Source organism: Hippocampus bargibanti, linkage group LG19 (assembly GCF_051943395.1).
Source record: "Hippocampus bargibanti isolate YZ-2025 linkage group LG19, ASM5194339v1, whole genome shotgun sequence".
NCBI lineage: Eukaryota > Metazoa > Chordata > Actinopteri > Syngnathiformes > Syngnathidae > Hippocampus > Hippocampus bargibanti.
Window position 1 is genome coordinate 15,747,775 of NC_142752.1, and position 27,385 is coordinate 15,775,159.

Sequence of the window (27,385 nt, forward strand, 5' to 3'; positions counted from 1 at the left end):
ATGATCCAAGTGTTGATTTGACAGGTTTTATAAAGTGTATATGTGTGAAATATGATCCAAGTGTTGATTTGAGAGGTTTTATAAAGTGTATATGTGTGAAATATGATCCAAGTGTTGATTTGACAGGTTTTATAAAGTGTATATGTGTGAAATATGATCCAAGTGTTGATTTGACAGGTTTTATAAAGTGTATATGTGTGAAATATGATCCAAGTGTTGACTTTGACAGGTTTTATAAAGTGTATATGTGTGAAATATGATCCAAGTGTTGACTTTGAGAGGTTTTTTAAAGTGTATATGTGTGAAATATGATCCAAGTGTTGATTTGAGAGGTTTTATAAAGTGTATATGTGTGAAATATGATCCAAGTGTTGATTTGACAGGTTTTATAAAGTGTATATGTGTGAAATATGATCCAAGTGTTGATTTGACAGGTTTTATAAAGTGTATATGTGTGAAATATGATCCAAGTGTTGACTTTGAGAGGTTTTATAAAGTGTATATGTGTGAAATATGATCCAAGTGTTGATTTGACAGGTTTTATAAAGTGTATATGTGTGAAATATGATCCAAGTGTTGATTTGACAGGTTTTATAAAGTGTATATGTGTGAAATATGATCCAAGTGTTGATTTGACAGGTTTTATAAAGTGTATATGTGTGAAATATGATCCAAGTGTTGATTTGAGAGGTTTTATAAAGTGTATATGTGTGAAATATGATCCAAGTGTTGATTTGACAGGTTTTATAAAGTGTATATGTGTGAAATATGATCCAAGTGTTGATTTGACAGGTTTTATAAAGTGTATATGTGTGAAATATGATCCAAGTGTTGACTTTGACAGGTTTTATAAAGTGTATATGTGTGAAATATGATTTAAGTGTTGACTTTGAGAGGTTTTATAAAGTGTATATGTGTGAAATATGATTTAAGTGTTGACTTTGAGAGGTTTTATAAAGTGTATATGTGTGAAATATGATCCAAGTGTTGATTTGACAGGTTTTATAAAGTGTATATGTGTGAAATATGATCCAAGTGTTGATTTGACAGGTTTTATAAAGTGTATATGTGTGAAATATGATCCAAGTGTTGATTTGAGAGGTTTTATAAAGTGTATATGTGTGAAATATGCTTTAAGTGTTGACTTTGAGAGGTTTTATAAAGTGTATATGTGTGAAATATGATCCAAGTGTTGATTTGACAGGTTTTATAAAGTGTATATGTGTGAAATATGATCCAAGTGTTGATTTGACAGGGTTTTATAAAGTGTATATGTGTGAAATATGATCCAAGTGTTGATTTGACAGGTTTTATAAAGTGTATATGTGTGAAATATGATCCAAGTGTTGACTTTGAGAGGTTTTATAAAGTGTATATGTGTGAAATATGATCCAAGTGTTGATTTGACAGGTTTTATAAAGTGTATATGTGTGAAATATGCTTTAAGTGTTGATTTGACAGGTTTTATAAAGTGTATAAGTGTGAAATATGATCCAAGTGTTGATTTGACAGGTTTTATAAAGTGTATATGTGTGAAATATGATCCAAGTGTTGATTTGACAGGTTTTATAAAGTGTATATGTGTGAAATATGATCCAAGTGTTGATTTGACAGGTTTTATAAAGTGTATATGTGTGAAATATGATCCAAGTGTTGATTTGACAGGTTTTATAAAGTGTATATGTGTGAAATATGATCCAAGTGTTGATTTGACAGGTTTTATAAAGTGTATATGTGTGAAATATGATCCAAGTGTTGATTTGACAGGTTTTATAAAGTGTATATGTGTGAAATATGATCCAAGTGTTGATTTGACAGGTTTTATAAAGTGTATATGTGTGAAATATGATCCAAGTGTTGATTTGACAGGTTTTATAAAGTGTATATGTGTGAAATATGATCCAAGTGTTGACTTTGAGAGGTTTTTTAAAGTGTATATGTGTGAAATATGCTCCAAGTGTTGACTTTGAGAGGTTTTATAAAGTGTATATGTGTGAAATATGATCCAAGTGTTGATTTGACAGGTTTTATAAAGTGTATATGTGTGAAATATGATCCAAGTGTTGATTTGACAGGTTTTTTTATAAAGTGTATATGTGTGAAATATGATCCAAGTGTTGATTTGACAGGTTTTTATAAAGTGTATATGTGTGAAATATGATCCAAGTGTTGACTTTGAGAGGTTTTTATAAAGTGTATATGTGTGAAATATGATCCAAGTGTTGATTTGACAGGTTTTATAAAGTGTATATGTGTGAAATATGATCCAAGTGTTGACTTTGAGAGGTTTTTTAAAGTGTATATGTGTGAAATATGCTTTAAGTGTTTTTGAGAGGTTTTTTAAAGTGTATATGTGTGAAATATGATCCAAGTGTTGATTTGACAGGTTTTATAAAGTGTATATGTGTGAAATATGATCCAAGTGTTGATTTGACAGGTTTTATAAAGTGTATATGTGTGAAATATGATCCAAGTGTTGATTTGACAGGTTTTATAAAGTGTATATGTGTGAAATATGCTTTCCAAGTGTTGATTTGACAGGTTTTATAAAGTGTATATGTGTGAAATATGATCCAAGTGTTGATTTGACAGGTTTTATAAAGTGTATATGTGTGAAATATGATCCAAGTGTTGATTTGACAGGTTTTATAAAGTGTATATGTGTGAAATATGATCCAAGTGTTGATTTGACAGGTTTTATAAAGTGTATATGTGTGAAATATGATCCAAGTGTTGATTTGACAGGTTTTATAAAGTGTATAATGTGTGAAATATGATCCAAGTGTTGATTTGACAGGTTTTATAAAGTGTATATGTGTGAAATATGATCCAAGTGTTGATTTGACAGGTTTTATAAAGTGTATATGTGTGAAATATGATCCAAGTGTTGATTTGACAGGTTTTATAAAGTGTATATGTGTGAAATATGATCCAAGTGTTGATTTGACAGGTTTTATAAAGTGTATATGTGTGAAATATGATCCAAGTGTTGACTTTGACAGGTTTTTATAAAGTGTATATGTGTGAAATATGATCCAAGTGTTGATTTGACAGGTTTTATAAAGTGTATATGTGTGAAATATGATCCAAGTGTTGATTTGACAGGTTTTATAAAGTGTATATGTGTGAAATATGATCCAAGTGTTGACTTTGACAGGTTTTATAAAGTGTATATGTGTGAAATATGATCCAAGTGTTGATTTGACAGGTTTTATAAAGTGTATATGTGTGAAATATGATCCAAGTGTTGATTTGACAGGTTTTATAAAGTGTATATGTGTGAAATATGATCCAAGTGTTGATTTGACAGGTTTTATAAAGTGTATATGTGTGAAATATGATCCAAGTGTTGACTTTGACAGGTTTTATAAAGTGTATATGTGTGAAATATGATCCAAGTGTTGATTTGACAGGTTTTATAAAGTGTATATGTGTGAAATATGATCCAAGTGTTGACTTTGAGAGGTTTTATAAAGTGTATATGTGTGAAATATGATCCAAGTGTTGATTTGACAGGTTTTATAAAGTGTATATGTGTGAAATATGATCCAAGTGTTGATTTGACAGGTTTTATAAAGTGTATATGTGTGAAATATGATCCAAGTGTTGATTTGAGAGGTTTTATAAAGTGTATAAGTGTGAAATATGATCCAAGTGTTGATTTGACAGGGTTTATAAAGTGTATATGTGTGAAATATGATTTAAGTGTTGACTTTGAGAGGTTTTTTAAAGTGTATATGTGTGAAATATGATCCAAGTGTTGACTTTGAGAGGTTTTTTAAAGTGTATATGTGTGAAATATGATCCAAGTGTTGATTTGACAGGTTTTATAAAGTGTATATGTGTGAAATATGATCCAAGTGTTGACTTTGAGAGGTTTTTTAAAGTGTATATGTGTGAAATATGCTTTAAGTGTTGACTTTGAGAGGTTTTATAAAGTGTATATGTGTGAAATATGATCCAAGTGTTGATTTGACAGGTTTTATAAAGTGTATATGTGTGAAATATGATCCAAGTGTTGATTTGACAGGTTTTATAAAGTGTATATGTGTGAAATATGATTTAAGTGTTGACTTTGAGAGGTTTTATAAAGTGTATATGTGTGAAATATGCTTTAAGTGTTGACTTTGAGAGGTTTTATAAAGTGTATAAGTGTGAAATATGATCCAAGTGTTGATTTGACAGGTTTTATAAAGTGTATATGTGTGAAATATGATCCAAGTGTTGATTTGACAGGTTTTATAAAGTGTATATGTGTGAAATATGCTTTAAGTGTTGACTTTGAGAGGTTTTATAAAGTGTATATGTGTGAAATATGATCCAAGTGTTGATTTGACAGGGTTTTATAAAGTGTATATGTGTGAAATATGATCCAAGTGTTGATTTGACAGGTTTTTATAAAGTGTATATGTGTGAAATATGATCCAAGTGTTGACTTTGAGAGGTTTTTTAAAGTGTATATGTGTGAAATATGCTTTAAGTGTTGACTTTGAGAGGTTTTATAAAGTGTATATGTGTGAAATATGATCCAAGTGTTGATTTGACAGGTTTTATAAAGTGTATATGTGTGAAATATGATCCAAGTGTTGATTTGACAGGTTTTATAAAGTGTATATGTGTGAAATATGATCCAAGTGTTGATTTGACAGGTTTTATAAAGTGTATATGTGTGAAATATGCTTTAAGTGTTGACTTTGAGAGGTTTTTTAAAGTGTATATGTGTGAAATATGCTTTAAGTGTTGACTTTGAGAGGTTTTTTAAAGTGTATATGTGTGAAATATGCTTTAAAGTTGACTTTGAGAGGTTTTTTAATGTGTATATGTGTGAAATATGATCCAAGTGTTGATTTGACATGTTTTATAAAGTGTATATGTGTGAAATATGATCCAAGTGTTGATTTGACAGGTTTTATAAAGTGTATATGTGTGAAATATGATCCAAGTGTTGACTTTGAGAGGTTTTTTAAAGTGTATATGTGTGAAATATGATCCAAGTGTTGATTTGACAGGGTTTATAAAGTGTATATGTGTGAAATATGATCCAAGTGTTGATTTGACAGGTTTTATAAAGTGTATAAGTGTGAAATATGCTTTAAGTGTTGACTTTGAGAGGTTTTTTAATGTGTATATGTGTGAAATATGATCCAAGTGTTGATTTGACAGGTTTTATAAAGTGTATATGTGTGAAATATGATCCAAGTGTTGATTTGACAGGTTTTATAAAGTGTATATGTGTGAAATATGCTTTAAGTGTTGACTTTGAGAGGTTTTATAAAGTGTATATGTGTGAAATATGATCCAAGTGTTGATTTGACAGGTTTTATAAAGTGTATATGTGTGCAATATGATCCAAGTGTTGATTTGACAGGTTTTATAAAGTGTATAAGTGTGAAATATGCTTTAAGTGTTGACTTTGAGAGGTTTTTTAAAGTGTATATGTGTGAAATATGCTTTAAGTGTTGACTTTGAGAGGTTTTTTAAAGTGTATATGTGTGAAATATGCTTTAAAGTTGACTTTGAGAGGTTTTTTAATGTGTATATGTGTGAAATATGATCCAAGTGTTGATTTGACATGTTTTATAAAGTGTATATGTGTGAAATATGATCCAAGTGTTGATTTGACAGGTTTTATAAAGTGTATATGTGTGAAATATGATCCAAGTGTTGACTTTGAGAGGTTTTTTAAAGTGTATATGTGTGAAATATGATCCAAGTGTTGATTTGACAGGGTTTATAAAGTGTATATGTGTGAAATATGATCCAAGTGTTGATTTGACAGGTTTTATAAAGTGTATAAGTGTGAAATATGCTTTAAGTGTTGACTTTGAGAGGTTTTTTAATGTGTATATGTGTGAAATATGATCCAAGTGTTGATTTGACAGGTTTTATAAAGTGTATATGTGTGAAATATGATCCAAGTGTTGATTTGACAGGTTTTATAAAGTGTATATGTGTGAAATATGCTTTAAGTGTTGACTTTGAGAGGTTTTTTAAAGTGTATATGTGTGAAATATGCTTTAAGTGTTGACTTTGAGAGGTTTTTTAAAGTGTATATGTGTGAAATATGCTTTAAGTGTTGACTTTGAGAGGTTTTTTAAAGTGTATATGTGTGAAATATGCTTCCTTTCGTTCATTAATGGTGAAACGCTGCCGTTTGGTGGCCGAAAGCGCGCATCGCACCTCATTGAAAATACAAAGGGGGGTTTAAAGCTCAAACGAGTATTTAGTACTATAAACACTCTTTGCATTTCAGATTAATGTATCTGTTAACGTTGACGGTGTTTCTATACAAGCTGAGAGTATTGTGCGGTCATTAAACTGCTCTTAAGTGAGACATATCTTTGTATATCTTTGTATATCTTTGTAATATTTTGATATATATTGTTCATTTTACTTAATTCTGTAAGCAAATAATCCCACTTGATAGTTATATTAACTTGATTTAACTGAGAAAAACATTCAGTAATCAAATAACAACACTTGATATTGATATATAGTGTTCATTTGACTGAGAAAACAAATTCTGTAAGCAAATAATCCCACTTGATAGTTATATTAACTTGATTTAACTGAGAAAAACATTCAGTAATCAAATAACAACACTTGATATTGATATATAGTGTTCATTTGACTGAGAAAACAAATTCTGTAAGCAAATAATCCCACTTGATAGTTATATTAACTTGATTTAACTGAGAAAAACATTCAGTAATCAAATAACAACACTTGATATTGATATATATTGTTCATTTTACTGAGAAAACAAATTCTGTAAGCAAATAATCCCACTTGATAGTTATATTAACTTGATTTAACTGAGAAAAACATTCAGTAATCAAATAACAACGCTTGATATTGATATATAGTGTTCATTTGACTGAGAAAACAAATTCTGTAAGCAAATAATCCCACTTGATAGTTATATTAACTTGATTTAACTGAGAAAAACATTCAGTAATCAAATAACAACACTTGATATTGATATATAGTGTTCATTTGACTGAGAAAACAAATTCTGTAAGCAAATAATCCCACTTGATAGTTATATTAACTTGATTTAACTGAGAAAAACATTCAGTAATCAAATAACAACACTTGATATTGATATATAGTGTTCATTTGACTGAGAAAACAAATTCTGTAAGCAAATAATCCCACTTGATAGTTATATTAACTTGATTTAACTGAGAAAAACATTCAGTAATCAAATAACAACACTTGATATTGATATATAGTGTTCATTTGACTGAGAAAACAAATTCTGTAAGCAAATAATCCCACTTGACAGTTATATTAACTTGATTTAACTGAGAAAAACATTCAGTAATCAAATAACAACACTTGATATTGATATATAGTGTTCATTTGACTGAGAAAACAAATTCTGTAAGCAAATAATCCCACTTGACAGTTATATTAACTTGATTTAACTGAGAAAAACATTCAGTAATCAAATAACAACACTTGATATTGATATATAGTGTTCATTTGACTGAGAAAACAAATTCTGTAAGCAAATAATCCCACTTGATAGTTATATTAACTTGATTTAACTGAGAAAAATGTGAAATATGCTTTAAGTGTTGACTTTGAGAGGTTTTTTAAAGTGTATATGTGTGAAATATGCTTCAAGTGTTGACTTTGAGAGGTTTTTTAAAGTGTATATGTGTGAAATATGCTTTAAAGTTGACTTTGAGAGGTTTTTTAATGTGTATATGTGTGAAATATGCTTCCTTTCGTTCATTAATGGTGAAACGCTGCCGTTTGGTGGCCGAAAGCGCGCATCGCACCTCATTGAAGGAAAATATACACACGGTTTATCTAAGTCCGTTTAAAATGGGATGGGCGAAGGAAAGTTGAGCAAAAGCTCCTGAAAATAGTCTAGGGGGAGTTACGCGGTGTCATTTGTTTGAATTTATTAGAAAGAGAACCGTGCCGGCAACTTAAAAACAGTATGCGGCTTCAGATGACATCATTCGGTACGGAGCGTCGCGGGGGACAAAAGAGTGAAAGCTATACACCGCGCGGCGACGCCTCCCGCGAGATACTTCCGGTTCGTCGTCGAGTCGGTCGCGTGAAGCCCGGTAACCCGTTCGTCGTCGGCCGAGTACGAGGCGGGCGTCGTGCGCGTCGCGGGAGGGGGTCTGCTATGCGTCTTACCCTTCCGCGCTCCGCGCCCGCCGCGCGTCCTCGCTCGCCGCCCGACGGTCGAGTCCGTCGGGCGAAGCCCAGTAACCCGTTCGTCGGCGGCCGAGTACGAGGCCGGCGTCGCGCGCGTCGCGGGAGGGGGTCTGCTATGCGTCTTACCCTTCCGCGCTCCGCGCCCGCCGCGCGTCCTCGCTCGCCGCTCGACGGCCGAGTCCGTTGGGCCCAGGAACCCGTTCGTCGGCGGCCGAGTACGAGGCCGGCGCGGCTTAGCCGACCTCGACGCGTGTAAATCGGCCTCCCCAGCTAAAATTTCGGCCTCTTTCCCCGGAGGTCTATATTTTCGAAAAAATTTCTAAGTTTTTCGGCGAACATCCAGGCGGCCTCCGGCGCGGCTTAGCCGACCACGACGCGTGTATATCGGCCTCCCCAGCTAAAATTTCGGCCTCTTTCCCCGGAGGTCTATATTTTCGAAAAATTTTCTAAGTTTTTCGGCGAACATCCAGGCGGCCTCCGGCGCGGCTTAGCCGACCACGACGCGTGTAAATCGGCCTCCCCAGCTAAAATTTCGGCCTCTTTCCCCGGAGGTCTTTATTTTCGAAAAATTTTCTAAGTTTTCAGCGAACATCCAGGCGGCCTCCGGCGCGGCTTAGCCGACCACGACGCGTGTAAATCGGCCTCCCCAGCTAAAATTTCGGCCTCTTTCCCCGGAGGTCTTTATTTTCGAAAAATTTTCTAAGTTTTCAGCGAACATCCAGGCGGCCTCCGGCGCGGCTTAGCCGACCACGACGCGTGTAAATCGGCCTCCCCAGCTAAAATTTCGGCCTCTTTCCCCGGAGGTCTTTATTTTCGAAAAATTTTCTAAGTTTTCAGCGAACATCCAGGCGGCCTCCGGCGCGGCTTAGCCGACCACGACGCGTGTAAATCGGCCTCCCCAGCTAAAATTTCGGCCTCTTTCCCCGGAGGTCTTTATTTTCGAAAAATTTTCTAAGTTTTCAGCGAACATCCAGGCGGCCTCCGGCGCGGCTTAGCCGACCACGACGCGTGTAAATCGGCCTCCCCAGCTAAAATTTCGGCCTCTTTCCCCGGAGGTCTATATTTTCAAAAAATTTTCTAAGTTTTTCAGCGAACATCCAGGCGGCCTCCGGCGCGGCTTCGCCGTCCACGACGCGTGTAAGTCGGCCTCCCCAGCTAAAATTTCGGCCTCTTTCCCCGGAGGTCTAGATTTTCGTAACATTTTCTATGTTTTTCAGCGAACATCCAGGCGACCTCCGGCGCGGCTCAGCCGACCACGACGCGTGTAAATCGGCCTCCCCAGCCCCAGAAACCGTTGCACGAAGCCCCAGTCGGCCCGACTGTTGAGAACCGACTCCGTGGCGGGGCGGAGTCGGTCGCGTGAAGCCCAGTGACCCGTTTGTCAGCCCCCGAGTATAAAAATGAAACACGGACCATGAGGCGGCGTTTGACGCCGCGGGCGCGGAAGTCGCCTCCGGTCGATCCTGGGAAACCGAAAACCTCACGGACGGCTCCGTCGACGGGCGCCGGCCAGGTGTCGCGGGGGCTCGCCCCCCACGGCGCCGGTCACGGGCTCCAGGCGGACGACCGACCAGGGCATTTCGGTGACTCTCGATAACCTCCGGAGCTGACCGCGTCGCCCCACTGTTGAGAACCGACTCCGAGGCGGGGCGGAGTCGGTCGCGTGAAGCAGAGTGACCCGTTTGTCGGCCCCCCGAGTACAAAAATGAAACACGGACCTGATGTGGCGGCGTTTGACGCCGCGGGCGCGGAAGCCTCCTCCGGTCGACTCTCGATAACCTCCGGAGCGACCTCACGCGTCGCCTGACTGTTGAGAGCCGGCTCGATGGCAAGAGTCGGTCGCGTGAAGCACTGAAGCCAGTTTGTCGGCGGCCCGACTGTAATGTGTCGTCGCCGCCCGGCTCGATGGCGAGAGTAAGTTGAATGAAGCACTGTGAACCCGTTTGTCGGCGGCCCGACTGTGAGGTGTCGTCGCCGCCCGACTGTTGAGAACCGGCTCGATGGCGAGAGTCGGTCGCGTGAAGCCCAGTAACCCGTTCGTCGGCGGCCGAGTACGAGGCGGGCGTCGTGCGCGTCGCGGGAGGGGGTCTGCTATGCGTCTTACCCTTCCGCGCTCCGCGCCCGCCGCGCGTCCTCGCTCGCCGCCCGACGGTCGAGTCCGTCGCTCGAAGCCCAGTAACCCGTTCGTCGAGCGGCCGAGTACGAGGCCGGCGTCGTGCGCGTCGCGGGAGGGGGTCTGCTATGCGTCTTACCCTTCCGCGCTCCGCGCCCGCCGCGCGTCCTCGCTCGCCGCTCGACGGCCGAGTCCGTCGGGCGAAGCCCGGTAACCCGTTCGTCGAGCGGCCGAGTACGAGGCCGGCGTCGTGCGCGTCGCGGGAGGGGGTCTGCTATGCGTCTTACCCTTCCGCGCTCCGCGCCCGCCGCGCGTCCTCGCTCGCCGCTCGACGGCCGAGTCCGTCGGGCGAAGCCCGGTAACCCGTTCGTCGAGCGGCCGAGTACGAGGCCGGCGTCGTGCGCGTCGCGGGAGGGGGTCTGCTATGCGTCTTACCCTTCCGCGCTCCGCGCCCGCCGCGCGTCCTCGCTCGCCGCTCGACGGCCGAGTCCGTCGGGCGAAGCCCGGTAACCCGTTCGTCGAGCGGCCGAGTACGAGGCCGGCGTCGTGCGCGTCGCGGGAGGGGGTCTGCTATGCGTCTTACCCTTCCGCGCTCCGCGCCCGCCGCGCGTCCTCGCTCGCCGCTCGACGGCCGAGTCCGTCGGGCGAAGCCCGGTAACCCGTTCGTCGAGCGGCCGAGTACGAGGCCGGCGTCGTGCGCGTCGCGGGAGGGGGTCTGCTATGCGTCTTACCCTTCCGCGCTCCGCGCCCGCCGCGCGTCCTCGCTCGCCGCTCGACGGCCGAGTCCGTCGGGCGAAGCCCGGTAACCCGTTCGTCGAGCGGCCGAGTACGAGGCCGGCGTCGTGCGCGTCGCGGGAGGGGGTCTGCTATGCGTCTTACCCTTCCGCGCTCCGCGCCCGCCGCGCGTCCTCGCTCGCCGCTCGACGGCCGAGTCCGTCGGGCGAAGCCCGGTAACCCGTTCGTCGAGCGGCCGAGTACGAGGCCGGCGTCGTGCGCGTCGCGGGAGGGGGTCTGCTATGCGTCTTACCCTTCCGCGCTCCGCGCCCGCCGCGCGTCCTCGCTCGCCGCTCGACGGCCGAGTCCGCCGGGCGAAGCCCGGTAACCCGTTCGTCGGCGGCCGAGTACGAGGCCGGCGTCGTGCGCGTCGCGGGAGGGGGTCTGCTATGCGTCTTACCCTTCCGCGCTCCGCGCCCGCCGCCCGTCCTCGCTCGCCGCTCGACGGCCGAGTCCGCCGGGCGAAGCACGGTAACCCGTTCGTCGGCGGCCGAGTACGAGGCCGGCGTCGTGCGCGTCGCGGGAGGGGGTCTGCTATGCGTCTTACCCTTCCGCGCTCCGCGCCCGCCGCGCGTCCTCGCTCGCCGCTCGACGGCCGAGTCCGTCGGGCGAAGCCCGGTAACCCGTTCGTCGGCGGCCGAGTACGAGGTCGGCGTCGTGCGCGTCGCGGGAGGGGGTCTGCTATGCGTCTTACCCTTCCGCGCTCCGCGCCCGCCGCGCGTCCTCGCTCGCCGCTCGACGGCCGAGTCCGCCGGGCGAAACACGGTACCCGTTCGTCGGCGGCCGAGTCCGAGGCCGGCGTCGTGCGCGTCGCGGGAGGGGGTCTGCTATGCGTCTTACCCTTCCGCGCTCCGCGCCCGCCGCGCGTCTTCGCTCGCCGCCCGACGGCCGAGTCCGTCGGGCGAAGCCCGGTAACCCGCTCGTCGTCGGCCGAGTACGAGGCGGGCGTCGTGCGCGTCGCGGGAGGGGGTCTGCTATGCGTCTTACCCTTCCGCGCTCCGCGCCCGCCGCGCGTCCTCGCTCGCCGCCCGACGGCCGAGTCGGTTGCGCGAAGCCCAGTAACAAGTGATTGGATCGGATGAGGCGGCGTCGGGCGCCGCGGGCGCGGTCGGTTCGGTGTCCGGTGTCCCTGGGAACAGGGCGCCTTTCGCCGGCCTCCCGCGCTGCGCGCCCGTCGTGCAGTCTCGCTCCGCGGGCTGAGGTGAAGCTGCGCGCTCGCGGGGGGACGGGCGGCGTGCGCGGGCGGGGTCGGTGTCCGGCGTCCCTGGTTACAGGGCGCCTTTCGCCGGCCTCGCCCCGCGCCCGCCGCGCGGTCTTACTCCGCGGGCGACCGTGAAACCGAAGCCTTGCCACTGGCGGTACGAGGCGGCGGCGGCGGCGCGAAAGGCGCGTGCCAGCCGGTGTCTGGTGGTTCTGAGGACCAGGGTCACCTTTCAACCGGCCCAGCGGGAGCGCGTCGCGCTCGTCGCCGTCGTCTCTTCCGTCGGCCGAGGTCAAGCTGCGCCGCCGCGGCGGAGTGGGCGCTGCGGGAACGAACGCCGCGCGTGGGGTGCGGTCAGGCGGCGGGTCCCGCTCTCGCGGGTCCCCGGCCGGCCTCGGCCCCCCATCGCGCCGCGCCCGCGGGCGGGACACACCCCCGGACGACGCGCGGTGCTCGTCCGCGACGATCGGTCGGCGGCGGGAGTCTTTCTTTGACGCGGGAAGTGTAGGTCCCCCGCGCCAGGCTCCCGTCGGGCGTTCCGACATTGCGGGCGAGCGGACCGGAGCCAACGGCGGACCGAATCCGCCGGCGGATGAGGCGGCGGGCGCGGGCGGGAGTTCGGCGTCCGGCGTCCCTGGGAACAGGGCGCCTTTCGCCGGCCTCGCCCCGCGCCCGTCGCGCGGCTCTCATCCGCCGGATCACTGTTGAGAAACCGACTCGCTGGCGGAGTCGGTCCCAGTAAAGTAACCCGTTCGTCGGCGGCCGAGCGCGAGGCCGGCGTCGTGCGCGTCGCGGGAGGGGGTCTGCTATGCGTCTTACCCTTCCGCGCTCCGCGCCCGCCGCTCGGTCTCGCTCTCGCCGCCCGACGGCCGGGTACCGGCTCGATGGCAAGAGTCCGGTTGTCGGCGGCTCAGCGCGAGGCGGCGTCGGGCGTCAGTCGCCTTGGGCGCGGGAGGGGGTCTGCTAGTCGTCTTACCCTTCCGCGCTCCGCGCCCGACGCGCCTCGGCGCTCCCGACCGGCAGATAAGCCCGCCAGGAGGCGGATGAGCGCGCGACGGGACGAGCGGCGTGGCGCTCCCTCACCACCCGGCGTCGCGCGCGAGGTCGGGCATCGGCCCGGTCTAACCTCGGCAGGAAAGCGCGTGTGTATTGGTCGCCGGAATGCACGAGGCCCACGAGTGTCGAGAACCGTCTCGATGGCGAGAGTCGGTTGCTCTAAGCCCAGAAACCCGTTCGTCGGCGGCCGAGTACGAGGCGGGCGTCGCGCGCGGGCGCGGGAGGGGGTCTGCTAGTCGTCTTACCCTTCCGCGCTCCGCGCCCGCCGCGCGCCCTCGCTCGCCGCCGACGGCCGAGTCGGAAGTGCGAAGCCCAGTGAGCCGCGCGTCGGCCCCCGAGTATAAAAATGAAACACGGACCATGAGGCGGCGTTTGACGCCGCGGGCGCGGAAGTCGCCTCCGGTCGATCCTGGGAAACCGAAAACCTCACGGACGGCTCCGTCGACGGGCGCCGGCCAGGCGTCGGGGGGGCTCGCCCCCACGGCGCCGGTCACGGGCTCCAGGCGGACGACCGACCAGGGCATTTCGGTGACTCTCGATAACCTCCGGAGCTGACCGCGTCGCCCGACTGTTGAGGACCGACTACGGGGCGGAGTCGGTTGCGTGAAGCACTGTGAAACCCGTTTGTCGGCGGCCGAGTATGACAGTATCTCGCCGCCCGACTGTTGAGAACAGGCTCGATACGAGTCGGTAGCGGGAAGCACTGAAACCCGCTTGTCGGCGGCCGAGTATGGAGGGTATCTCGCCGCCCGACTGTAGAGAACCGGCTCGATGGCAAGAGTCGGTTGTTTGAAGCACTGAAATCCGCTTGTCGGCGGACGAGTATGATGGTATCTCGCCGCCCGACCGTTTAGAACAGGCTCAATAAGAGTCGCTAGCGGGAAGCACTGAAACCCGCTTGTCGGCGGCCGAGTATGGTAGTATCTCGCCGCCCGACTGTAGAGAACCGGCTTGATGGCAAGAGTCGGTTGTTTGAAGCACTGAAATCCGCTTGTCGGCGGACGAGTATGATGGTATCTCGCCGCCCGACCGTTTAGAACAGGCTCAATAAGAGTCGCTAGCGGGAAGCACTGAAACCCGCTTGTCGGCGGCCGAGTATGGTAGTATCTCGCCGCCCGACCGTTGAGACCCGTCTCGATGGCAAGAGTCGGTCGCGTGAAGCCCAGTAACCTGTTCGTCGGCGGCCGAGTACGAGGCGGGCGTCGCGCGCGGGCGCGGGAGGGGGTCTGCTATGCGTCTTACCCTTCCGCGCTCCGCGCCCGCCGCGCGTCCTCGCTCGCCGCCCGACGGCCGAGTCCGTTGAGCGAAGCCCAGTAAACACCCGCACGTCGGCGGCCGAGTCCGAGGCGGGCGTCGCGCGCGGGCGCGGGAGGGGGTCTGCTATGCGTCTTACCCTTCCGCGCTCCGCGCCCGCCGCGCGTCCTCGCTCGACGCCCGACCGTTGAGAACCGTCTCGATGGCAGAGTCGGTTGCGCGAAGCCCCGTGAAGTACAAGTCGAAGTGAAACGGATCGGATGAGGCGGCGTCGGGCGCCACGGGCGCGGTATGTTCGGTGTCCGGTGTCCCTGGGAACAGGGCGCCTTTCGCCGGCCTCCCGCGCTGCGCGCCCGTCGTGCAGTCTCGCTCCGCGGGCTGAGGTGAAGCCGCGCGCTCGCGGGGGGACGGGCGGCGTGCGCGGGCGGGGTCGGTGTCCGGCGTCCCTGGTTACAGGGCGCCTTTCGCCGGCCTCGCCCCGCGCCCGCCGCGCGGTCTTACTCCGCGGGCGACCGTGGAACCGAAGCCTTGCCACTGGCGGTACGAGGCGGCGGCAGCGGCGCGAAAGGCGCGTGCCAGCCGGTTTCTGGTGGTTCTGAGGACCAGGGTCACCTTTCAACCGGCCCAGCGGGAGCGCGTCGCGCTCGTCGCCGTCGTCTCTTCCGTCGGCCGAGGTCAAGCTGCGCCGCCGCGGCGGAGTGGGCGCTGCGGGAACGAATGCCGGGCGTGGGGTGCGGTCAGGCGGCGGGTCCCGCTCTCGCGGGTCCCCGGCCGTCCTCGGCCCCCCATCGCGCCGCGCCCCGCGGGCGGGACACACCCCCGGACGACGCGCGGTGCTCGTCCGCGATGATCGGTCGGCGGCCGGAGTCTTTCTTTGACGCGGGAAGTGTAGGTCCCCCGCGCCAGGCTCCCGTCGGGCGTTCCGACTTTGCGGGCGAGCGGACCGGAGCCAACGGCGGACCGAATCCACCGGCGGATGAGGCGGCGGGCGCCGCGGGCGCGGGCGGGTCGGTGTCCGGCGTCCCTGGGAACAGGGCGCCTTTCGCCGGCCTCGCCCCGCGCCCGGCGCCCGTCGCGCGGGTCTCATCGGCCGGCTCACTGTCGAGAAACCGACTCGCTGGCGGAGTCGGTCCCAGTAAAGTAAACCCGTTTGTCGGCGGCCGAGCGCGAGGCGGCGTCGGGCGCGGAGGGCGCGGGAGGGGGTCTGCTATGCGACTTTCCCTTCCGCGCGCTCCGGGCCCGGCGCGCGGTCTCGCTCTCGCCGCCCGACGGCCGGGTACCGGCTCGATGGCAAGAGTCCGGTTGTCGGCGGCTCAGCGCGAGGCGGCGGCGGGCGTCAGTCGCCTTGGGCGCGGGAGGGGGTCTGCTACGCGTCTTACCCTTCCGCGCTCCGCGCCCGACGCGCCTCGGCGCTCCCGACCGGCAGATAAGCCCGCCAGGAGGCGGATGAGCGCGCGACGGTACGAGCGGCGTGGCGCTCCCACACCAACCGGCGTCGCGCGCGAGGTCGGGCATCGGCCCGGTCTAACCTCGGCAGGAAAGCGCGTGTGTATTGGTCGCCGGAATGCACGAGGCCACGAGTGTCGAGAACCGTCTCGATGGCGAGAGTCGGTTGCTCTAAGCCCAGAAACCTGTTTGTCGGCGGCCGAGTACGAGGCGGGCGTCGTGCGCGTCGCGGGAGGGGGTCTGCTATGCGTCTTACCCTTCCGCGCTCCGCGCCCGCCGCGCGTCCTCGCTCGACGCCCGACCGTTGGACCGTCTCGATGGCCGAGTCGGTCGCGCGAACCCGTTCGTCGGCGGCCGAGTACGAGGCGGGCGTCGTGCGCGTCGCGGGAGGGGGTCTGCTATGCGTCTTACCCTTCCGCGCTCCGCGCCCGCCGCGCGTCCTCGCTCGCCGCCCGACGGCCGAGTCCGTCGCGCGAAGCCCAGGAACCCGTTCGTCGGCGGCCGAGGCCGGCGTCGTGCGCGTCGCGGGAGGGGGTCTGCTATGCGTCTTACCCTTCCGCGCTCCGCGCCCGCCGCGCGTCCTCGCTCGCCGCTCGACGGCCGAGTCCGTCGGGCTAAGCCCAGGAACCCGTTCGTCGGCGGCCGAGGCCGGCGTCGTGCGCGTCGCGGGAGGGGGTCTGCTATGCGTCTTACCCTTCCGCGCTCCGCGCCCGCCGCTCGTCCTCGCTCGCCGCCCGACGGCCGAGTCCCTTGAGCGAAGCCCAGGAACCGTTCGTTCGTCGGCGGCCGAGTACGAGGCCGGCGTCGTGCGCGTCGCGGGAGGGGGTCTGCTATGCGTCTTACCCTTCCGCGCTCCGCGCCCGCCGCGCGTCCTCGCTCGCCGCTCGACGGCCGAGTCCGTCGGGCGAAGCCCAGGAACCCGTTCGTCGGCGGCCGAGGCCGGCGTCGTGCGCGTCGCGGGAGGGGGTCTGCTAGTCGTCTTACCCTTCCGCGCTCCGCGCCCGCCGCTCGTCCTCGCTCGCCGCCCGACGGCCGAGTCCCTTGAGCGAAGCCCAGGAACCGTTCGTCGGCGGCCGAGTTCGAGGCCGGCGTCGTGCGCGTCGCGGGAGGGGGTCTGCTATGCGTCTTACCCTTCCGCGCTCCGCGCCCGCCGCGCGTCCTCGCTCGCCGCTCGACGGCCGAGTCCGTCGGGCGAAGCCCAGGAACCCGTTCGTCGGCGGCCGAGGCCGGCGTCGTGCGCGTCGCGGGAGGGGGTCTGCTAGTCGTCTTACCCTTCCGCGCTCCGCGCCCGCCGCTCGTCCTCGCTCGCCGCCCGACGGCCGAGTCCCTTGAGCGAAGCCCAGGAACCGTTCGTCGGCGGCCGAGTACGAGGCCGGCGTCGTGCGCGTCGCGGGAGGGGGTCTGCTATGCGTCTTACCCTTCCGCGCTCCGCGCCCGCCGCGCGTCCTCGCTCGCCGCTCGACGGCCGAGTCCGTCGGGCGAAGCCCAGGAACCCGTTCGTCGGCGGCCGAGGCCGGCGTCGTGCGCGTCGCGGGAGGGGGTCTGCTATGCGTCTTACCCTTCCGCGCTCCGCGCCCGCCGCGCGTCCTCGCTCGCCGCCCGACGGCCGAGTCCCTTGAGCGAAGCCCAGGAACCGTTCGTCGGCGGCCGAGTACGAGGCCGGCGTCGTGCGCGTCGCGGGAGGGGGTCTGCTATGCGTCTTACCCTTCCGCGCTCCGCGCCCGCCGCGCGTCCTCGCTCGCCGCTCGACGGCCGAGTCCGTCGGGCGAAGCCCAGGAACCCGTTCGTCGGCGGCCGAGGCCGGCGTCGTGCGCGTCGCGGGAGGGGGTCTGCTATGCGTCTTACCCTTCCGCGCTCCGCGCCCGCCGCTCGTCCTCGCTCGCCGCCCGACGGCCGAGTCCCTTGAGCGAAGCCCAGGAACCGTTCGTCGGCGGCCGAGTACGAGGCCGGCGTCGTGCGCGTCGCGGGAGGGGGTCTGCTATGCGTCTTACCCTTCCGCGCTCCGCGCCCGCCGCGCGTCCTCGCTCGCCGCTCGACGGCCGAGTCCGTCGGGCGAAGCCCAGGAACCCGTTCGTCGGCGGCCGAGGCCGGCGTCGTGCGCGTCGCGGGAGGGGGTCTGCTAGTCGTCTTACCCTTCCGCGCTCCGCGCCCGCCGCGCGTCCTCGCTCGCCGCCCGACGGCCGAGTCCCTTGAGCGAAGCCCAGGAACCGTTCGTCGGCGGCCGAGTACGAGGCCGGCGTCGTGCGCGTCGCGGGAGGGGGTCTGCTATGCGTCTTACCCTTCCGCGCTCCGCGCCCGCCGCGCGTCCTCGCTCGCCGCTCGGCGGCCGAGTCCGTCGGGCGAAGCCCAGTAAACCCGTTCGTCGGCCGAGTACGAGGCGGGCGTCGTGCGCGTCGCGGGAGGGGGTCTGCTAGTCGTCTTACCCTTCCGCGCTCCGCGCCCGCCGCGCGTCCTCACTCGCCGCCCGACGGCCGAGTCTGTTGGGCGAAGCCCAGTAACCCGCTCGTCGACGGCCGAGTACGAGGCGGGCGTCGTGCGCGTCGCGGGAGGGGGTCTGCTAGTCGTCTTACCCTTCCGCGCTCCGCGCCCGCCGCGCGCCCTCACTCGCCGCCCGACGGCCGAGTTGGAACCCGTTTGTCGGCGGCCGAGCATAAACTGAAACGGGTCGGATGAGGCGCCGTTGGACGCCACGGGTGCGGGAGTCGCGTCCGGTCTATCCCGGGAAACCGAAAACCTCACGGACGGCTCCGTCGACGAGCGCCGGCCAGGTCGTCGGGGGGCTCGCCCCCCGCGCCGGTCACGGGCTCCTAGCGGACGACCGACCCGGGCTTTTTCGGCGACTCTGGATAACCGCCGATCATCCCGCGCTCCGCGCCCGGCGCGCGACCTCGCCCGATGCCGACAGATGAGGCCGGCGTTGGACGCCACGGCTGCGGGAGTCGCGTTCGCTCTGTCCCGGGAAACCGAAAACCTCACGGACGGCTCCGTCGACGAGCGCCGGCCAGGTCGTCGGGGGGCTCGCCCCCCGCGCCGGTCACGGGCTCCTAGCGGACGACCGACCCGGGCTTTTTCGGCGACTCGGGATAACCGCCGATCATCCCGCGCTCCGCGCCCGGCGCGCGACCTCACTCGCCGACGATTCGCACTGATCGATTCGCGACCCGAGACCCGCCACGGAGGGCCCCCGCCGGCTACGGCGCGGCGGACGGTTCCTTCTACTCGCGGGTCCCGATAGCGGCGACGGGTCCTCGCCCGTCGCTCGCGACCCGGTCGGAAGTGAGACCGAGCGGATCCCCGGCCCGCGGGGCCGAACCGTACGTCCCACGAACGGCGGGACCCCCCAGCGCGGCCGCCCGCCTCGTAGATAGGGGGCGGCCCGGGGCCCGCCGGCGAACGCATCGTTTCTCAAACCCTCAGCGCGTAAGCTCGCGCCGCGAACCCAGCCGCGGGGAGGTCCGGTCGCGCCGCGCGGCCGACCGGGCTCCCCCACGCCCCCTCGCGGGTGCGGGGCTACCTGGTTGATCCTGCCAGTAGCATATGCTTGTCTCAAAGATTAAGCCATGCATGTCTAAGTACACACGGAAGGTACAGTGAAACTGCGAATGGCTCATTAAATCAGTTATGGTCCCTTTGATCGCTCCGCCGTTACTTGGATAACTGTGGCAATTCTAGAGCTAATACATGCAAACGAGCGCCGACCCCCGGGAACGCGCGCATTTATCAGATACCAAAACCCACGCGGGCGCGGCTCCGCCGACGGGCGCCGGCTAGGTCGTCGGAGGGGGCTCGCCCCCCCCCGGCGCCGGTCACGGGCCCGAGGCGGGCGGCCGTCCCGGCCCTTTTGGTGACTCTAGATAACCGCCCGAGCCGATCGCCCGCCCGCCGCGGCGGCGACGGTTCATTCGAATGTCTGCCCTATCAACTTTCGATGGTACTCTCTGCGCCTACCATGGTGACAACGGGTAACGGGGAATCAGGGTTCGATTCCGGAGAGGGAGCCTGAGAAACGGCTACCACATCCAAGGAAGGCAGCAGGCGCGCAAATTACCCACTCCCGACGCGGGGAGGTAGTGACGAAAAATAACGATACAGGACTCTTTCGAGGCCCTGTAATCGGAATGAGCCGAACCCAAACCCTCCGGCGAGGAACCATTGGAGGGCAAGTCTGGTGCCAGCAGCCGCGGTAATTCCAGCTCCAATAGCGTATCTTAAAGTTGCTGCAGTTAAAAAGCTCGTAGTTGGATCTCGGGACGCGAGCTGACGGTCCGCCGCGAGGCGAGCCGCCGTCTGTCCCGGCCCCTGCCTCTCGGCCGCCCCCGGGATGCCCTTGGTTGGGTGTCCCGCCCGGGGCCCGAAGCGTTTACTTTGAAAAAATTAGAGTGTTCAAAGCAGGCCCGCGCCGCCCGCATACCGCAGCTAGGAATGATGGAATAGGACCCCGGTTCTATTTTGTGGGTTTTCCCTCCTGAACTGGGGCCATGATTGAGAGGGACGGCCGGGGGCATTCGTATTGCGCCGCTAGAGGTGAAATTCTTGGACCGGCGCAAGACGAGCCAGGGCGAAAGCATTTGCCAAGAATGTTTTCATTAATCAAGAACGAAAGTCGGAGGTTCGAAGACGATCAGATACCGTCGTAGTTCCGACCATAAACGATGCCGACTCGCGATCCGGCGGCGTTATTCCCATGACCCGCCGGGCAGCGCCCGGGAAACCGCCAAGTCTTTGGGTTCCGGGGGGAGTATGGTTGCAAAGCTGAAACTTAAAGGAATTGACGGAAGGGCACCACCAGGAGTGGAGCCTGCGGCTTAATTTGACTCAACACGGGAAGCCGTACTAGCGAAATTGCCTACAAGAGTGGAAGCAACAGTCGACAACTCTACCGAGTTTGAGTCGTGTAAGACGTAATAATTAAGGGTTGGTAGTGAACCTAAGGAAGGATACCTGTTGGAAGCTCCCCTCCTGGTGGGGTGGGAGCCACGATAGAGTAACCCCGGCTGCGAGGAGGGAAGGACATAGGCCGGCGGGCGGTCGCCGGGGGCGGGCGGCGGCGGCGGGCGGGGGCGCGGGAGGGGGTCTGCTATGCGTCTTACCCTTTCGCGCTCCGCGCCCGGCGCGCGGTCTGCACTCGGCGACTGTCGAACCGGCGCCAACCGGCGAAGGCTGTGTGGCTCGCGGGGGGAAGTGCTTGGGCACGGGCGGGTCGGTGTCTGGGGGCCCCGGAAACGGGTTCCCCCTTTAGCCGGCCCGACCACGCGCTCGGCACAGCGATCTCTCTCCGCGCGCCGCCTACCGGACCGACGGCAACAGCGGAGGGGGCGGCGTCTGGCGCCACGGGCGCGGAGGGGGGTCTGCTATGCGTCTCACCCTTCCGCGCTCCGCGCCGGGCGCGCGGTCTTGCTCCGCTGGGCGAGGCGAAGCTGCGCGCTCGCCGGGGACGGGCGGGCGGCGGGCGTTCCGGGCGCGAGGGGGGGTCTGCTATGCGTCTTACCCTCTCGCGCTCCGCGTCCGCCGCGCGCTCTCTACTCGGCGGCCGCCCGCGGAGTCTTCGACGACCGGGGAAGCCGGGCGGACGCGGGGGGCGGGCGTCGGGTGCCGCGGGCGTGGAAGGGGGTCTGCTATGCGTCTTACCCTTTCGCGCTCCGCGTCCGCCGCGTGGTCCTACTCGATGTCTGCCTACGGAACCGGCGGCAACAGGCGAAGGCGGCGCGGCTCGCGGGGGGAAGAGCTCGGGCGCGGGCGGGTCGGTGTCTGTGGGCTCCGGGAACGGGGTCCCCTTTTGCTGGCCCGGCCACGCGCTCGGCGCCGCGATCTCTCTCTGCCTGCCGCCTGCCGGACCGACGACAACGGCGGAGGGGACGGCGTTTGGCGCTACGGGCGCGGAGGGGGGTCTGCTATGCGTCTTACCCTTCCGCGCTCCGCGTCGGGCGCACGGTCTTGCTCCGCTGGGCGAGGCGAAGCTGCGCGCTCGCCGGGGACGGGCGGGCGGCGGGCGTTCCGGGCGCGGGAGGGGGTCTGCTATGCGTCTTACCCTCTCGCGTTCCGCGCCCGCCGCGCGCTCTTTACTCGGCGGTCGTCCGCGGAGTCCTCGACGTCCGGGGAAGCCGGGCGGACGCGGGGGACGGGCGTCGGGCGCCGCGGGCGCGGGAGGGGGTCTGCTATGCGTCTTACCCTTTCGCGCTCTGCGTCCGCCGCGCGGTCCTACTCGGTGTCCGCCGACGGAACCGGCGGCAACAGGCGAAGGCTGCGTGGCTCGCGGGGGGAAGGCTCGGGCGCGGGCGGGTCGGTGTCTGGGGGCTCCGGGAATGGGGTCCCCTTTCGCCGGCCCGGCCACGCGCTCGGCGCCGCGATCTCTCTCCGCGCGCCGCCTGCCGGACCAACGACAACGGCGGAAGGGGCGGCGTCGGGCGCCACGGGCGTGGAGGGGGGTCTGCTATGCGTCTTACCCTTCCGCGCTCTGCGTCAGGCGCGCGGTCTCGCTCCGCTGGATGGGGTGAAGCAGCGCGGTCGCCGGGGACGGGCGGGCGGCGGGCGTTCCGGGCGCGGGAGGGGGTCTGCTATGCGTCTTACCCTTTCGCGTTCCGCGTCCGCCGCGCGTTCCTACTCGGTGGCCGGCGGCGGAGCCGACAACTGACAACGTCGGCTGCGAGGCCGACGGAGGCGAACGCGGGGGAGAGGCGGCGTCTCGCGGCGCGGGGGGGGGGGAGCGGGCCTCGGTTCGCACTCCGGCGCCCGATGCCGCTCGAACCTGCGGCCGTCCGAAACGTCCGACCTCCGTGCACCCAACTGATTTAAACGTCTTTCGGCGGAGGCGGGTAACCGTCGCCGCTCTGGTCGAAGGCCCGGGCGCGGCCGGCGTCGGGGGACCCTCCCCCTGCCGGTGCCATCGCGTCCGGACCGCCTCGGAACTTAAACACAAGGGCCCGGGTACCCAGTCACAACCCTCTCCCTTCCTTCGGCGGGGTGAAGGGGGTGTAAAGTCTCCAGGCCAGCCAGCCCCGATTGCGGGGTCGGAGGGACGGAGCGCCCGGGGCCGCCCCCCCCCCCCCTAAACCCCCCAATCTCAGAACCTATGGCCGACCGTTATCCAATACACTGTGGTACTCTTAGTTTTAAGGCTCTAGGTCACGTACGACAGGTCCAGTTATATATACCATTGGGAAGTACATGTCATTCGGGGTGACTCGAGGGTCATGAGGTCGACCTTCGAGTTTCCCCCCCCCCTTATTAATTATGTTCAATAAAACCTTATGGGTACCCTCCCTAGTCTGCGTGGTCCTTGTGTGGCGTACTTTCTTATGGGTTAGTTTAGGGTCATATTAACCCACTAACCACCCTGTCCCCTCTGACAGGAATTTAGACTGTGGCGGTATGATGCGACCAGGGGAACCGTCCGGGAGAAGTCCGGTGACCGCGTCCAATCCTAACACTACTAACAAGCGCGAGCAGCAGCCAGGCGCGGGAGGGGTAGCCAGAGGGACTGCAGCGAATGGCGACTCGACCGGGCGTTCAGAGGGAGATCGTATCGGGATTCGGGATTCCAAAGCATCTGTCCACAGACGTCCGCCCACTGCGCAAAGACTCAAAGGCGCACCACAAATTCTGAGAATCAAGATTCCACGACACATTAAAGCTTGCCCCCTCTGTGGGATTCTTTTTGCACGTATTACGGCTTTTGCAAATCACCTCCAGGGGAGGCATCCGGATGCCGAGGCCCTATTCATCTGCCGCAAATGCAATAAAACATCCAGGTCTTGCCACCCCATTTCATGCCATGTTCCCAAATGCAATGGCCCCAAGGCCGTTCCTTTAACGGGGCCTAAGTGCTCCTGGTGCCCCCGCCGCTTCCCCTCTAAAATCGGGGTCTCCCAACATATGAGACGTGCTCACCCAGCTCAATGGAGGCGCTCCAATTCCGCCTCCGTCGGGTCAGGGTGGGTATGGTCTGACCACTCCAGGGAGCTCCTGAAAGATAGGGTAGGGGCACTAGGTGAATCTACTACTACCTTCCGTCAGGTCGCCCTTGAGTTGGGCAACTGCCCTACGGTCAGACAGGTGCGCATTGAATGGACCAGCCTCAAGGCGGTCAATGAATCAGTACAATGCCGCCTAGACTCCCTCTGGAGTAAGTTAAGACCCACGCCTGAACTCTGCACTAGGGCGCCCCGAGCGTCATACGCTGAGGCTAAAGCGGCCTTCTTCGATAAACTGGCTACCAATCCTGAGATTAGCTCGGCCAGCTGGTTTCCGGCCCCTCTGTCTCCTACCGCCGACAGGGAATCAGCCACTGTAGCTTTTATCAACAGACTCAAACGGCCTGCCCCTTCTTCGGTTGCAACCAACAATCACTCCATAAGCCAGAACGTATCTATTGGGGCCCCGACTAGGAAGAGGAGCAGGGTGGACGCCTTTAGGTGCCTCCAGTCTCACTTCAGCACTGACCGTAGGCGTCTAGCCATTTCCATCCTAGATGGAGGTGATCCCCCCATATGCGCTATCCCGATGGATATGCTGGAGGCCCACTTCAAGGCCAGGTGGCGTTACCAGCACAACTTTCGGAAACTAGGCCGGTTCCGTTCTAACCTTTCCTTCGACAATGAAGTTCTTTGCCGTCCCATCCACCCCCTCGAAATCCTCTCCAACCTGGGGAGGATGAAAAGGAACTCAGCCCCTGGGCCCGATGGGATCACGGGGGCTATGCTCCTAGACCGTGACAGCAAGGGCGAGGGCCTCGCCTTATTATTCAATTCATGGCTCATTCATGGGGCTTTCCCTGCTGCGGTTAAACAGTGCCGCACCACCCTTATCCCCAAGTCTCTCAGCCCTAACCTGGCTGCGGAGATTGGGAACTGGAGACCCATTACAATAGGTTCTATATTGATGAGACTATTTACTAGAATTCTCGCAGCTCGTCTCTCCCGGGCCTTTCCCCTCAACCCCAGGCAAAAAGGGTTCCTGCGCGGCTCAGACGGGTGTGGGGAAAATTTGACGATTATCCACCACATTATCAAGAGGGCCGTCGGTAACAGGATGTCCTTGGCGATCGTGTTTATCGACTTCGCCAAGGCATTCGACACGGTCACTCACTGCCACATTTTGAGGGTGCTCAGGCGGGCCGGGATTGACAGGCACATCCAGCATCTTATCAAAGATGCCTACACTGACTGTGCGACCAGGATTGCCTGCGGCAAATCCCGTTCCGACCTGATCACCATGGAGGTCGGTGTGAAACAAGGTGATTCTATGTCCCCCTTCCTTTTTAACTTAGCCCTTGACCCACTCATTTCCTCTCTTGAGCGTGGGGACTGTGGAATTGATTGGGAGGGCCACAAACTTGCCTCCTTGGCTTTTGCGGATGACCTTGTCCTTGTGAGTAATAGTTACGAGAACATGGCGGTCCAACTCGGACTACTAGACAAGTTCTGTCACCGCACGGGCCTTGGCGTCCAACCCATTAAGTGCCTGGGGTTCATGATGCGTAGGGGTAAGGCCGTTTGTGTCGACCCCTGGGTGCTTTCCTCCAGACCAATCACTATGATTGAGGACGGTTCTCCCATTAAGTACCTGGGGGCGCATGTCAGCCTTACGGCTGGCATTACCTATCAAAACACAGATGAAAGGGTCCGTTCGTGGCTCAATGCTATCGGCCGTGCACCCCTGAAACCCAGGCAGAAGGTCTTTCTCCTAAACACTTACCTAATTCCGAGGTTACTCTACGCAGCGACCGTGGGTCGGGCCCCCATCACCAGGCTCCGGGGGACCGACAGATTGATCAAAGGCGCGGTTAAAAAATGGCTCCACCTCAAAAAGTCTACGTGCGATGGGGTCCTCTACTCCAAGGTCAGGGACGGGGGGCTGGGGATCAGTAAGCTCGAACGGCAAGTTCCTGCCAACCTTATCAAAAGACTATGGCGTATGTGCCATAAGTCCGACTACTGGGCGCGCACCTCAGCCCGCGCAGTTACCAAACTCCCTGTTTGGGAGCTCTGGTGGAAAACAGCTGGGGGTAAGGGGGCTGATCTTCCCTCGGCCCCCGACGCCGTTCAGGCACCCCCTCTAAGGCTTCCGCCTTGGAGGTCCCTAGAAAACAAGGCCTGGGAACGCCTGAGGGTTCAAGGGGTGGGGGTTGTAGCATTCCGAAACGACCCTATCAGTAACTCGTGGATCAAAGACTTTCACAGTAAAGTCATCCGCCCGAAACATTTTATTCGGGCGGTGGCGCTTAGGGCGGGGAGTGCCCTCCCCGAGTTTAGGGTAGGTAAGGGCAAGCACAATGGCACTATTATCTGCAGGGCTTGTCACCTAGCCCCTGAAACCCAAGGCCATGTACTAGGGAGGTGCTCGGCACTCAAGGAGCAAGTGATCTTGAGGCACAACAAATTGTGTACGGCCTTAGTGAGGAAAATGACCAACCTTAGGTGGGTAGTCGATAGGGAGGTTATGGTAGTCGACAGCGGGGGTAAGACACTCCGTATTGACATCGTGGGGGCCAAGGGTCAGCGCCTTCTCGTTATCGACCTCACGGTCAGATACGAGTACGCAGGCAACACCCTGACCTTGGCCGCCCGTGAAAAGGTTGCCAAGTACCATGAGGCGGCCCAAATCCTCGGCGTCTTGCGGGGGATGAAGGAGGTCTCGGTATTCGGTTTCCCTTTGGGGGCAAGGGGTAAATGGCCTGGAAGTAACGCACTCGTTTTACGTACGATAGGCCTCAGAGGGGACCGCTTAACGCGGTTCGCCAAGTTTATTAGCAGGCGAGCCCTGCTCCTCTCAATAGACATTCTCAATGTGTTTAATGCCCTCGTTAAATCCAAATGATAAAAAAAAAAAAAAAAAAAAAAAAAAAAAAAAAAAAAAAAAAAAAAAAAAAAAAAAAAAAAAAAAAAAAAAAAAAAAAAACCCCTCCCCACCTCCACTACCAGGGTTCCTTCTCACCTACTGGTTATAGTGACAGATTTTACGCCACTTAGGTCAGAGATTCGGCCACGTAGGTCTCGCGATGTTAGGTTTCTACGTACTATGGAACGTACCTGGTAAATTAGCGGAGCGTCCACCATGTGGGGCCCCTTCGGACACTTCATGATGGAGGGGTCCACCGGTGTATGGGCCCTGTGCCTCACCGTATGCCAGCAAAAACGGTCTCGCACTGCTGTTGGGGATGACTGGAAACGTTGGATGGGAAGAAACGAGTAATAAATGGGCACCCACCAAGAAAGGCCACTGCTGGCTGTGGGGTAGAAGTGGCTCCGTACAACGGCAGTGGGGACGCCGCGTGGTCCTACTCGGCATCCGCCGGCGGAACTGACGGCAACAGGCGAAGGCTGCGCGGCTCGTGGGGGGAAGCGCTCGGGCGCGGGCGGGTC

At 55.9% G+C, this 27,385-nt stretch overlaps 1 protein-coding gene, 1 long non-coding RNA gene and 1 pseudogene across 2 annotated transcripts in view; 2 read left to right on the plus strand and 1 right to left on the minus strand.

Moving 5' to 3' along the window:
• LOC148884108 (uncharacterized) overlaps nt 1-27,385 on the plus strand; it is a 40,823-nt gene that overhangs the window by 8,387 nt on the left and 5,051 nt on the right. The window lies entirely within an intron of this gene.
• LOC148884109 (uncharacterized) lies at nt 9,312-13,622 on the minus strand. Its single transcript, XM_089021351.1, has 2 exons — nt 9,961-13,622; nt 9,312-9,779 (listed from the first exon to the last, which is right to left on the minus strand). Exon 1 carries the CDS (start codon nt 12,812-12,814, stop codon nt 11,759-11,761), a length of 1,056 nt encoding a protein of 351 aa, XP_088877477.1. The 5' UTR covers nt 12,815-13,622; the 3' UTR covers nt 9,312-9,779; nt 9,961-11,758.
• LOC148884110 (18S ribosomal RNA) lies at nt 19,540-20,757 on the plus strand (annotated as a pseudogene).

Excerpts from the sequence above, each read along its gene's own strand:
- LOC148884109 (XM_089021351.1), bottom strand. The coding sequence starts at position 12,814 with ATGTCGGAACGCCCGACGGGAGCCTGGCGCGGGGGACCTACACTTCCC.